Source organism: Camelus dromedarius, chromosome 14 (genome assembly GCF_036321535.1).
Source record: "Camelus dromedarius isolate mCamDro1 chromosome 14, mCamDro1.pat, whole genome shotgun sequence".
In the NCBI taxonomy this organism is placed as follows: Eukaryota; Metazoa; Chordata; class Mammalia; order Artiodactyla; family Camelidae; genus Camelus; species Camelus dromedarius.
In genome coordinates, this window is record NC_087449.1 from 59,833,628 (window position 1) to 59,847,745 (window position 14,118).

General features: G+C 51.7%; 1 protein-coding gene across 1 annotated transcript in view; it reads left to right on the plus strand.

Moving 5' to 3' along the window:
* The first annotated feature begins 1,893 nt into the window (after positions 1–1,893).
* The window catches only part of PADI2 (peptidyl arginine deiminase 2), a 47,969-nt gene continuing 35,744 nt past the window's right edge, over positions 1,894–14,118 (plus strand). Inside the window, exon 1 of the mRNA XM_031464178.2 lies at positions 1,894–2,081. Within this exon, the coding sequence (XP_031320038.1) occupies positions 1,990–2,081 (92 nt within the window). The 5' untranslated portion in view covers positions 1,894–1,989. The remainder of the gene's footprint in view (positions 2,082–14,118) is intronic.

Sequence of the window (14,118 nt, forward strand, 5' to 3'; positions counted from 1 at the left end):
TTACTCCTTCTCTGCCGGCAATCACCGCCTTTGTCTGACGTTATCACTCCCTGGCTCCTGTTAAGACCTGCCCAGGCCTCAGTTGCGGGGGGGGGGGGGGGTGCACCACCCCTCCCCTCACTCTGGACCCCGGTTTCCCAGCAGGTGAAATGAGGGTGCTGTGCACTATGATCCCCATGATAATGGGCACCCTGGCCCACACCCAGTATCTGCCACATAGTAGGGGCTCAAATGTAGTTTCGGATAAACAACAAGGTCCTGGTGTTGTTTATAGCTCAGGGAATTATATTCAATACCTCGTAATGGCCTATGATGAAAAAGAGTGTGAAAAGGAATATATGCATGTGTAAATGAATTAGCATGCTGTACACCAGAAATTAACATATCATGAATCGATTATACTTCAATTAAGAAAAGAAAAGGAAAAAAAAGTAATTCTGGTCGAAGGATGCCCAGACAAGAGCCCACATCAGGGGCCTCGAAATCAGCTCCAGGCTGCACAAGTTTTTACCTCTTTGACAGAAGGCCACCTTGCCTCCCAATTACAGGATACACTCAGTGACCACCAGGAGCCTATCAAAAGTTACCAGCATCTCCCTGGGTCTGTGTGTCAGAACACAGGCCTTCCCTCTTCTCCACCCACATTCCTTCCAAGTTCCCACTACCCAGGAGCAGCTGGACTCTTGGCCATTTCCTAATTTGGGCTGCCTCAAGGAGGCCGCTGGGGTCAGGAGTCTAGGTGTGTCTCAGCTCTGGGCACTTGTGAGCCTCAACCTTCTTACTCAGAGGTGCACCCCGTCCCAGGGCTCCCATCTCCGCAGCAGACCACCTACTACCCAAATATGCATCCTCTCCAGCCTGTCACGTCCTTCTTATAATCTCTGCCTTCTCACACCTCTGTTCCTGTCTCTTCTACCAAGGACAACTCAGTCATACATGCTGAATTATCTGAACAGGCCCTGTCCTGGCTTCAGAGCTGGAAGGGTCTGGAATGGGATAGGGGCTGGCTGCTTCAGGCCCCCACTGGGTGTCATCCTGCACCTCAGCCTCCACAAGCCACAAACTGACCCCTGCGGCGGCACCTTCCTGTGCCAAGTGGCCAAGACCAACATGGTGCCCCTCATTGTCAATATTTCAGTCCACAAACATTAGTCAGCTCAATCCCTTTCTCTCCAGCGCTCTGGGCAGCCCCAGCAGGGGTCTTCATCCACCCTCCCCAGGGGCACCTCCATCCAATGAGCCAGGATGGCCTCCTTCACTCCCACTCCTGACCACTCCTCACTGAGGCATCCGTGCCAAGGCTCCCATCACCCACCCACCAATGCCTTGCCATTCTGGCCCGGCAGGCAGCCAGGTCCCCCATCCCACTCCCTCAGCATCTTCGCACTGTAATATTGATCCGATTGTTGGGAGGTTGAGATGGATGTCAGGCTGTATCTGGTTTCCCGGTTTGCTCAGGAAGCTCCCTCTCCCCCCTTTTCCCTTGCTTCGAAAACCCCTCCTTTAAGAAGGCTCTGGTCTGGGACCCTGGGCTGGGTTAGGGCACCCACTGGTCCTGGGCTCCCGCCACCTCCCGCCCCCGCCCCTATGATAGCTCCACATTTGTATGATCTGCCCCGCAGGGCTAGGGGTTCCCAGCGGGGAGACGGGCCCCGTGTCCTGGCGCCGGGCAGCTGGGGGCCCACTGAAAGTATGTTGAATGAAAGAACGAGCAAATCAACCATGGAAAGGCGGAAACTGGCAACTCCTGACCTCATCCCGACCACGGGGCGGGGGGCGGAAAATAGCTGGGGGCGTGGCCACGTTTGACGGACTGGCCCACAGCCCACTGCGAGAGGAGGCCGAAGGGCCGCCCCGCCCACCGGCGGCAGGATAAAGGCAGAGCGTGGGGCCGTGGCCTGTGCGGCCAGCTGGAGGGGCTCTTTTGCGGCAGGTGCTTCGGCCGAACCCCGAAGAGCGAGGTCGTGCACGGGACCGGACACAGGGAAGATGCTGCGCGAGCGGACCGTGCGGCTGCAGTACGGGAGCCGCGTCGAGGCGGTGTACGTGCTGGGCACGCACCTCTGGACCGATGTCTACAGGTGAGCCAGGTCGCTGCGCCGCCCTGAGACCCCCTCGACCCCCTGGGCTTTGCCCGAAATCCGAGCCACAGAAATCCTGAGACCTTCCCCGGATCGGGGACACGCACAGCCCGAGTTGTCCCTCATCTGAGCCCCCGCGCCCAGAAATCCTAAGAACCTCTCCCAGAAATCTGACAGCCCCCAAACCCTGTGTCAGACTCCCGGAAATCCAGAGACCCTCCCAGACACCCTGACACAGCCCCAGCTCCCTCGCTACTCCTTTCTCAGACCCCTGCCCCTTCACCACACTCTTCCGACTGCCTGACCCTCTCCATCCCCTCAGGACGACCTCAGCACCCCAGCAGCTTCCTGGCCATCCTCTCCTCTTTCCCTTCCCCGCTCTCCCCTCAGCACCTGCCTAATGCGGTCCCTTCCCTCAGACCCTACTGGCTCACCACTCACCTCAGCCTAGCCCCTCGCCCCACCCCCCAGATCAGCTGAGCTTTCCTTCAGGACTTGCTGAGGACTGGGGCAGGGCCAGAGGGGAGCTGCCCTGGGGCAGAGCCTGGCCCTGGGGGTTGCTCGGGCTCCAATTTCACCCTGTAGGGGCTGCTGGTGGTTGCTCACTGGCCGTGAGTTCCATGTCCCCAGATGCCTTCCCCGACTTCACCCTGGGGTCAGGGAGGGACCTTGTTACACCAAATGGAGGGTGTGGAGGTAGGGTCTTTTATCAGAAGAGCTCTCTTGATTCAGGACCCTTTCCCACCCACCCTTTTCTCCTGTCCATGAACTTTGGTGGGGTGCAGGATTTCTGGGACAGCAGACATAGGGTGGGGGAATTGAAGTCAGAGCGCCACCACTATCCCCAGCCCCCAGGAAGCAGCCAAGTCTAACGATCCACCTCCCTATGGTGCGGGGGGGGGGGGGGGAGAGGGGGGAGAGGCCTGGCAAAGGTGTGGCTCGTGTGAGTGAACAGTTGGAGAGTCCAGGGTGGGATCCTGCAACCCTCTATTCCAAGCATCTGAAATGTTCCCCACTGCCAGCGTGGGAGGGGTCAGTGCTGAGAGGAGGGAGCATGCTTGACTCAAGGGTGGGACCCCATGCTGTTACCTTTGAGCAGGTCCCCTAGACCGCTCTGTGCCTTGAGCTAAGCTGGAGGTGCCAAAGTGGCTTATTGTCCCCAAATCGTTTTGTCATCTGGAGCACCCTGCTCTCCCAGGCCCCCACCAAACCGCATCCCTGTGTCTTCCCATACACCCTCCCCAGCGCATTCTCTCTGTCACCTCCAGCGGCCCTGGCAATCCTGCTAGGCTGGTCCCTTGCCACCTCCTTAGCAGGCACTGGCCTTCCCCGAGAGCAAAGGGTCGGTTACTGTGCAGACCAGGGACCTTCTCCACTCATTGGCTCCTGGCCTCAGTTGTCCACATGTAAACCTCAGGGCTGGTTTCTGAGGGTCATAACACAGAAGAGGAGTGTGGTCCAGGCCTCAGTGGCCCGGGAGAGCTCCCCTCCCTTCCCCACCCCCAGTCCTAGACTGGGCACTGCCAGGAAGTGGGCCAGAAGCCAGGACGGTCAGGTCTCTAAGCCTCAGCTGTCAACATACCCGCCTGTTTGTTCACTGGGGCACTTTTAGTGCAGCCTAAAAGGCTGGCGTGGTGCCTCCAGTAGGGGGTGACGAGTAAAGAAAGGGTTCAGACCCGGGCCCCCTCCCCATCCTCTGTCCTGGCAGAGAGGCCCAGCCCCCGTGGGGGCGGTGTGGACTCATCTCCCCTCTGGCGGGGGCAGAGGTGTGATGATCCATTTCGTCCTTTCTCAGTCACAGTGACCCTCCTGCACCTGCACTTCACTTAAGACTCTCCACCACCCCCAAGAGAAGCAGTGCCTTCTAGACCTACAGGGTCCAGCAGAAATAGAATGCAAGCCACAAATAGAGCCACACGTGTAATTGTTAATTTTCTAGTAGCCACATCTTTAAGGTTAAAATAAACAGGAGAAATTAATTTCAATAATGTATTTTATTTAATCCAATAGAACCCAAATAGTATCATTTCTATATGTAGTGAATATCAGAATTATTAATGAGATCATTTACATCATGTGAAGTGTTTGAAATTCAATGCTGTATATTTATAGCACATCTCTATGTGGACTCACTGCATTTCAGGTGCTCAGTAGCCACAGGTGGCTGGTGGCCACTGTGTGTACTGAACAGCGCAGGTCTGGAGCAGGGCTTCTCAGCCTCGGCACTACCACATTTGAGCCCAGATAAATCTTTGTTATCAGGGACTGTCCTGTGCATCGTAGGATGTTTAGCAGCATCCCTGGCTTCTAACCCCTGGATGCCAGTAACAACCCCCCAGTTGTAACAACCAGAAATGCCTCCAGACAATGCCAGCTGTCCCTGGTAGGACAGATCACCCCCAGTTGAGACCCACTGGGCTAGTGGAAGGAAGCCCCTTCTGGAACTAAGGAGCCGGGGCTCCGCGCTATTGGTACTCCTGACAGCTGTAGTGGGGAGACTCCGGTCAATATTAGCAGCGGGAGGTAACAGCACTTCCAAACCAAGTGCATTGTCTCTTCTCTTCCTCCCACAGACCTTGGAGGTCATCCTAGGAGCCTCCCATTTTGCAGGTGAGGAAAGTGAGGCTCAGAGAGGTGAAACCATTTGCCTGATGTCACATAGGACTCAGGTCCAGTTCTGTCTGACTCAGAACTCATGCTCTTAATCTGTACGATAGCCTGTGAGACCCTAAAACGAGCAGGTTGGACTGGAGGGCCTGTCACCCTCCACCCAGGCCATGAGCCCACTGCCCCCAGAGACCTCACCCACCCCCCATCAACCTTCCGCTTCCCACCGAGCCCTTCCCCACCCAGAGGAACTGACTAGTCAGACACACATCCTGACTCATGACCCCATGTGATGCCCCAGGGTCTCCAATCTCCAAGGAGACACCAAGCGACAAGGCCTGGTGGACCCTGGGTCCAGTTAGTAAGGCAGTGGTGTCTTTTTTTTAAATTTATTAATAGCTTTTCTTAAAATTGAAGTGTAGTAATTCTACAATGTTGCATCAACTTGTGGTGTACAGCCTAATGTTTCATTCATATGTATACAAACATATGTTTGTTTTCATATTCTTTTTCATTATAAGTTACTACAAGATATTGAATATAGTTCCCTGTGTATACAGTAGAAGTTTGTTGTATATGTATTTTATATAGTAGTTAGTATCTGCAAATCTCAAACTCCCAGTTTATCCCTTCCTACCCTCTTTCCCCCGTAGTAACCACAAGTCTGTTTTCTATGTCTGTCAGTCTGTCTCTGTTTTATAAATAAGTTCATTTGTGCCTTTTTTTTTAGATTCCACATATAAGTGATATCATATGGTATTTTTCTTTCTCTTTCTGGATTACTTTATTTAGAATAATAATCTCCAGGTCATCCACGTTGTTGCAAATGGCATTATTTTTTTATGGATGAGTAAGTAGTATTCCATTGTATAAATACACCACAACTTCTTTATCCAGTCATCTGTTGATGGACATTTAGATGGTTTCCATGTCTTGGCTATTGTAAATAGCTGCTATGAACATTGGGGTGCATGTGTCTTTTCAAATTAGAGTAGGGGGTGGTATCTTGACCCCTCACTCCTGAGTCACAAAGGTGAACAGATCTCAACACCCACCCCCTTTCCAAGGGCTCTGGGCCCCCTTTCCTGAGATGTACACACGCTTCCTTCCCCTCCAAACACACAGACAGGGCCTTGCCTGCCCCTTCCTCAGCAGGCCCTGTGGGTCACCACCCTCTCCTAGCAAAACTGGCCCTTTGGGGATGGATACCCTGACCCAGCCACACTCTGAGTGCTGGTATCCAGCAAGCTATAAATAGATGCGCAGAAACAAGGAAGTAGGATTTTTTTTCTAGAGATTTACTTTGTGATAGTTGTTAAGGATACTTGCTTGTTCCTCCCACCTCTCTCCGTGTCCTTATCTTGAATCTGGCACAAGTACATCCTGTCCACACACTCTCCCCCGACGGCCCCTCTAGCTGGCAGCTGCTTCTTCACTAGGGCTGACCTGGGTCCCCATCTGATTCTGGCTTGAAGTTGGAGAGACGGCACGGAGTGAGTGGCATCCCATGTTGGTTTCCCCTCCCCATTTACCCCTGCCAGGCACCCCCAGAGCCTGGAGGGATTGGAGGAAGGGCAGCGTTGGAGTAAATTAACGGAGGATCGGACTCTGCCCAGCTCTCCCCCGACCCACAAACAAAGCTGGGCAGACAGCTTCTCCTATCCCTCCCTTGGTTTATGCATCTATCCAGGAGGGTGAAATTTCTCCATTGGGCAGCTCTCCCCTTCTCCCTAGTGGAGAGAGGTCAGGACCAGTATCTTGAGGTCTTCAGGAGCTTCAGGGCAGAGATGATATTAACAACTATCTCTTGCCTCTGCAGAACTTTCTTCTGCTTATGTTTGAATTAGTGATGAGCCCATGAGGTAGGCTGTCGGGGTGATCCCCTGCCCCTTTCTCTGAGATACCCCAACCAGTTAGAAAAGGCTAACCAGCCTTTTCTCCTGGCAGAGCCTTCCCCATCACTCTCTGGCAGAAGACAGGAAAGGGGGTACCAGGGCGGGAGATCCTAGACGTCAGCACAGTAAAGTGCTGGGTAAACAGGGCACAGGACAGTTGTGTATCCTGCCTTGGGGGAGAGCCTGGAGGATCTAAATTCATCCCCACCTCACTCCCAGACTTCCTCTCTCCGACTCATGGTTGGTGTGAGTGTTTTAGAAAGTATCCCTAGGACAAAGGCCAGGGAGGGTCTGCTCACGGCCCAGGTAGAGGGTGGAATGGACACAGGGCCGGTTTGAAGTAATGGGGACTTGGGATGCCATGGTCTCCCCTCCCCATAGGATGCCAGGCCCCGCCTCACTGATCCCATCTCCTGCTGACTCCCCTGCACACCCCAAACTCCAGCCACATTGGTTTTGTGGATGCTTTTGGCCCTTGAGGGCACCAAGCTCATCCCCACCTCAGGGCCTTTGCAGGCGCTGTTCCCTCTGACTGGAGCACTGTTCTCCAGACCTCTGCAAGCCTGGCATTTCATCCATCAAGTCTCAGCTCACATCACCTCCTCCAAGCAGCTTTCTTGACTCCCCCCATTTCATGGTACCCTACCCCAAGCCCCACCAGGCACTCTCTACCTCATCACTATTGTCTTTTTTTTTTCAGATCTCATTATTTACTTAATATTACAAGCTAACATTTATTGAATACTTATTCTGTACCAGGCAGCCTTTGGGCACCTTGCACACTCAGCTCGTGTGTATTTAATAATTTACACGTGTTCAAACCTCACAACAACTTTATGAGTTAGGTACTATTATTGGGGAAACTGAGGTAAAGAATGTTTGTCCAAGATGGCACAGCTGGTAGATGGTGGCGGTGCAGAGCCCAGGCCCCTGATCGCTCGGCTGGGCTGCCTTCAGGGACTCGTGTTTTAGGCGTGACCTCCTCCATGCTCGCTGCCTTCCTCGTTCCCATGAACGTCTTGCCCTCAGGTCACTGAAGGGCTCCTTGGTTAGGTGAATGAATGGATGAATGTGGCCAGGGATGCCTGTGGACTGGCCTGTTGTTGGGCTGAGCTCTCCACCCCCAGCCTCAAGGGATGGGTACCACTGGACAGGCCCATGGAAGGTCAAGAGCAGATGGCCGAGCTTGGCCAGAGCAGCACGTATTCCCCAGAGAATGACAGTAAGTGGAATTCAGGGCAGGTCAGGTGGCCCATAAATTAGAACAACACCCAGAGCCTTCAACCCTAAACAGGAGGCCCAGCCAGGAGCCGCTCCAGGGCTCAGGTTTCAGGCTAGTTCCCAGGGCATGGCAGGGTCCAAAGGAACACCCGGCACCCTGTGGCTTGAGCCCACAGCCCCCTGCACAGCTGGGGTCCCTGAGAGCCTTCCTTCCCTACTCACAGAGCCCTGAGTCAGGTGGAACATGGTGGCAGGGGTTCACCCAAGTGCCCACCCCCAGCTGGACAGGCACACCTGTTAAACTTTGGGGGAGGCCAGTTTTCAGAGGCAGCTCTGTCCAGCCCAGCCATGCCAGGCCCTGTGCCCCAGGCTTTGGCTGGCCTAAGCCTGCTTCTCTTGGTCACTCACCCAAAAGCCCAGGGCAGGAAGCCAGCCTTTTGTGTCCCCTCTTTGGCCCTCTGATCCCCACCTGCAAAATAAGTAGGGAACTCTAGAGGTTCCTAGGGGCTTCTCATCTGATCCTCTCCTGAGCCAGGCCTGACACTCCTCCTCACCACCAAGTGTCCCTACCCGGAGGACCTTTAGAGAGGACTGTAACCTCTGGATCCTCTCCCTGGAAGGAAGCAGCCAGGCTGGGAGCTCAGAAAGTTTGAGTTTACCCCACACTCTACCTGTTACAGTCTTTCCCTGAGACTTGGAGCAAGTTCTTGCCCTCTGCGGGCCTCAACATGCTCATCTGCAAAATGGGATAATATTAAATACAGGCCTCATGGGGTTATGGACTGAGATCAGGTGGCCCAAGGACTTGGAACAAAGCCTAGTACATAAGACTGAATAAGTAGTTATAGTATGAATTAGTATTGGGTTTATCATAATAGGATTAAAACAAATAATGAGCTATGGCTTCAAAGCATTTACGATGTTCAGGGGAGAGAAATGTTGGATAAGTGTTGTTTGAGGCACCCACAAAGGGTGAGAGAGAAGAATCCAGGCTGATGGAATCAGGAAAGACTTCTTGGCAGAGGTGGCAACCTAGCTAAGGGATGGACAGGGGTTCTCAGTGTGACCAGGACATGCCATGCAGCAGCACAAGTACTGGCAAGAAAGTTGGGACATGTGGGGGCAGAAAGGGCATAGTTTCCATGGCCTGGAGTGCAAAACTAGAGCACTGATAAGCTTAACCTGGGGCTTTGAATGCCAGGCTCAGGCATTAGACTTTGTTCTGCAGGCAGTGGGGAGTCATTGAAGGTGTTTGGGGAGGGAGTGACAGTGGATTAGATTGTTTCTTCCCTAAGGAGAGGGCCCCTGGGCAGCTGGAAGCACCAATGCCTAGCGAGGGTGGCTGCTGAGCTTACGAGGCTCAGGAGAAGGTGGTCTGAAAACAGACCTCATCGTTTGTCTTCAGTGATCCCTGTCCAGGCCAGTGACCCACCTCAGGGCTCTGGCCACCACAACTCCAGGCAGCTCCTGGAGGGTGCTCGCCATGGGATTGCATGCCAGGTTAGCATCCACGAACCCCCTCAGATTCCTGCAAAGACCCAAGGACAGGATGTCACACCCAGGCTGCCAGGAGCTGAGTTCACTGTGGAGTAAGCCCCACTGGTGTTAATGAGGCCCAGGGCAGTCGGACAAGCAGAGAGAGCCAGATGCCAGCAAGTAGCAGGCACGTTGTGCCTTCAAGTCTGGGGCTGAGTGAGTGTCCCAGCCCTGACAAGCCAAGCTGGGGACCCTCCCCACTGACTAAGAGAAGACCAGAGAGGCTGACTCAGTTCCCAGAGGCTACACAGCACTTGTGGGGCTGAGCAGATGTTAGGTCACAATGCCCAGCATTCCCATTCTACATCTGATACTCCTTCTACATCTGATACAATCTTGCTCAAAGTTCCTTTGTTTGACCCCAACCAAGTGGCCATCTCTCTCCATTTCCACGGCCGCCACTGGGTCCCACTCAACCAGCATCGCTCACTTGGACAGCTGCAGCCAACTTCTCCCTGGTTCTCCTTTTCTCACTGTTGCTATCTGGAATCCATTCCCCACCCTGTGCCCTGGGTGATTTGTCTGCAGTGCAAAAATGATCATGTCTCCCTTGCCCAGAGCTTCAGTGCCCTCGGGGGAAAGGCCAGCTCTCGCCTTGACCTGGGTCATCTCCACCCACCACTCTCCCTCCTCCTCGCTTATAAACTCCAGCCACATTAACCTCCTTCCAGTTTCTTGAGCATGCTGGGCTAAGGTCTACCCCAGGCCATTGCCCAAGATGTCCTTGCCGCTTGGAAATCTCTGCTCCTCTTCCCTCCTCGCTTTGTCCAATTCAGTGGTTCCCTGGACCAACAGCCACAGCATCACCTGGGAGCTTGTTAGCAATGCAGTTTCCTCCCACCGTATCTGTATATCAAATCATCATGTTATACACTTTAAATACACACAGTTATATCTGACAGTTGTTCCTCAGTAAAGCTGGGGTGGGGAAAGAAATGCAGTTTCTCAGCACCCACCCCAGATCTGCTGAATCAGAAATTCCGGGGGTAGCCCGACAACCTGTATCTTAAATGGCCTTTCAGGTGACAGTGATGCACACTGGAAGTTAAGAACCACTGGTCTAATTAATTTTCATCTGTCGTTTAGAGTGTAAAATTTAAACCGCAACTCTAATGCCATTTCCTCCAGGAATCCTTTCTTGACCTCCAGGCCAGGGCCTCTTAGCAATCCATACTTCTCCTTTATAGCAATTATCACAGCTGTAATCACACAATTAATTGTGTAATCCATTGAAAGTCTCCCTCTTCCACTAGAATATGTGCTCCATGGGCCACAGGAACATTTTATCTCTTTTGCCCTGCCCCAGCACCTAGTATATGCCTGGCACATAGTAGGTGCTCAATAAATGCATGTTGGGTGAATGAATGACCACATAAGCAAGCCCCCTCTTCCAGCCCTTCCTGCCTTAAGCTATACTCATTGTGTGCCTATGCTAAAGCAGGTGCTAAAACAAAAATAAAATAAAATCTCTACTTTCAAGGAGCTAACTGTCACAAGGGAAGATAAATATGGATGGAGACAAACTGATCTGGTTGGGTCTTCAAAGAGGTATGGGCAGTTGCCAGGCAGAGAAGTCAGGGAACAGTATGCAGGTAAAAGGAACAGCATATGCAAATGAATGGTGAGATGAAGCAACACAGGGAGTTGAGGCAGGGAGGAGATGCAGGAAAGGAGGCCGGAGAGTTGAGTTAAGATGCGGTGGCTGAATTCCACTGGGTGAAGACCAGGCTACAGAGTTGGATTTTATTGTGTGGTAAGCAGTCAGGGGCCACTGAATATTTTCAAGCAGGCAAGTAAGCTGATTTCATTTTGTTAAACCACTCTGGTAATACAGTTTGGGAAACCAAGAAGGGTGGGTTCATTCATTCATTCATTCCCAAATTATATATTGAGCATGGCCATGTCCTGAGCACTGGGCTGCAGTGGAGGGCCGAGCAGACGTGGTCCCAGCCTGTCCTTCTGTTCACATATCTTTAATCTCTTTCCCATAAGCAGGAGACCATGGCCACCACCATCCCTGCTTTATTTCCCTCTATTCCTCCCTGGGCCCCTCCCTGCAGCCTCCAGGAACATTTGAGGTGCCGGCGGCCCCTGGCTCTTGGGTTTCTGTGGGGGGTTCTGAGAGGTTCTTCCTGGGGAGGGAGGCGGCCAGCAGGATCTGCAGGGGACAATGGGTGCCTTTGTTGCTTCAGCCAGGGCCTCTCTAAGAATAGCTGTTTACTCAGCTCAGAGCAGGACTGGTGCTGGGATGGGAGGGTGTGGGGCCCCAGAGCTCCAGTGTGGGCGGGGCATTAGCTAACCCCCATCCTTTGGGGCCTCCTCCAGTTTCTCACTGGCTCAGAGGGATGAAGTTGGCGGGAAGCATCATTTACAACAACTACTGTCAGAGTCGGGGCCTTAAAAGATCATCCTGCCCCATGAATTTATAAAGTTTTTTTTTTCTAAATAGAGTTGTATGCAGAAACCCAATATATACAAGCGGATGGAATAACAGTGCCTCCCTCCCACCCCTTTGCCCAGGCCTGCCCTCTCTGTGCTCCCCAGACTCCAACCACCTCTGACCTGGTCCCATCCTCTCATTTCACACTTGATGAAACTGAGAGAGGACAAGCACCTTGCCCCAGGCCATCCAGCAGGTTGATGGTCAAAGCCAGGACTTGCACAAGAGGAATGTTTCCCAGACCTGAGCCCATGGTTGTCCAGACTCTTATGATTTTACCAAAACCATATTCCAATATTGACTTAAAATTTTTTAAACCAACTCATATTTTCTTAGAACTTTAAGTGGAGATCTTATAATATTACTGTAAATGGCAAGCCTTTATCCATTGCCATAAAAAGATAACACATTTAATTAATACATAAGTCCAATTTCAATTTGTGCATCCTAAAAGCTAGGCCATGCCCTAGGGGCTTACAATCCAGAGGAGAGCAGACACCCTGTGGCAACACCATGAGGCAAAATGCAGGCACCATCCTGAGGAATGAGAGACAAGGCCTGAGGGTCAGGAGGGATGGACAGTCATCCTGCACCTTATAGGTCAACAAATGGACACTTCAGAGGTGCAAGGGACACACTAAAGTCGCCATCAGTGCGTCAGTGACAGATGAACCCAAACCTTCTGCACATGTGCACCTGATCCAGGGTTTCTGCCCGGACTCTGTGCCTCTCCTGATGATGGACGTGAACGGAGGGCAGCAGACCACAGCCAACAAGTGTCCAGCCTCAGATCAACCCAGTGTCCCCATGATGGGCTGAGGAGTTAGAAGGGCACAGGCGAGAAACAGAGTGGTGCTGGAGCTTCTTTTACGAGTTCCTTTCCCAGCACTGGCCATGGGCTGCCAGACGCTCGTCCACTCTCTCCTGCCAGTGCCCGAGACCAGTGGTCTTTGCCAGTAACCCCTGAAGCATCCCTGTGGCCTGGATCAGAGGCCCTGACTGGTGGCCTCTACAAACTCCTACTCAGGGCCTTGGCCATCCCATCCCAGGGCTCTAAGCACCACAGTGCACCCCTGCACATCTAGACCAGTGGTTCTCAAACTGTGGCCCCTGGACCAGCAACACCAACAGTTCCTGGAAGCATGGTAGACATGCAGATTCTCAGGCCCCACTCTAGGCTTGCTGAGTCTGAAACCCTGGGAAGGAACCCAGCCATCCGTGTTTTGACAAGCCCTCTGGGTAATGCTGCTGCTGCCAGTCCTAACTTTGAGAACCGCTGATCTGAAGCTCTCGTTCAGCCCTGGCCACTGCTCACAACTTCAGCGGCCCCAGCCGTGCCTCCGTCATGCCAGCCAAACTCTCCGGGGCTAGGATCCACAAATCTGTAACCCTTAAAAAAAACACCTGAAGATTTAAACAGTACCCCCTGATGATTCTGATGCCCAGAGCCATTCTAGAACCCAAGAGCACCAGGCCTTCAAAATAGCAGGCATGCCTTTGAGGCAGACACTTGTCCCTACAGCTTAGTCCCAAAGCCAATGAGAATCCCACCTAAATCCCTCTGAGCACTCTTCAGCCTTTGGGAATCTTCAGACCAGGGGCTGGAGATCCAGTAAATCTGTCAGCCCTGTCTCCCTGTCCTTCCTGTTACCTCCCCTCAAGCCAGTATCTTTTTTTTTTAATTAGGTTTTTTTTTTATTACTGTCATCATTAGCCTCATTATTATATACAGGGAGATCTAACTTGAGACCATTCACTTGGGATACTGTAGACAAAGAAACATGGTCTCTAATAAAATACGGTATTCTGGCCTACTTTTTAGGGTCTGAGCCACAAAAGCATCACAAAATGTTGAGCTGTGTTTAAATGAAATCTTATTTTAAATTTGCACTTTAAAAACCCTGGAAGGAAAATCTAAGTTGAGATCTCAAACTTGTTACGGAGGGAATTATAAGGCCCTTTTACAATACACTCTAAAGTAAGAACATTAACTTGAAGATGAACCCACAGTGTTAGGTCCTTTTTTTTTTTCAATTGAAGTGTAGTTGATTTACAATGTTGTGTTAGTTTCAGGTGTACGGCAAAGTGATTCAGTTTTATTTATATATATATATATATATATATATATATATATATATATACATACACATATATAATGTATGTATGTATGTGTGTATATATGTATATATATATATTCTTTTTCAGATTCTTTTCCATTATAGGTTATTACAAGATATTTAATACAGTTCCCTGTGCTATACAGTAGGTCCTTGTTTATCTATTTTATATATAGTAGTGTGTTTATGTTAATCCCAAACTCCTAATTTATCTCTGTCCC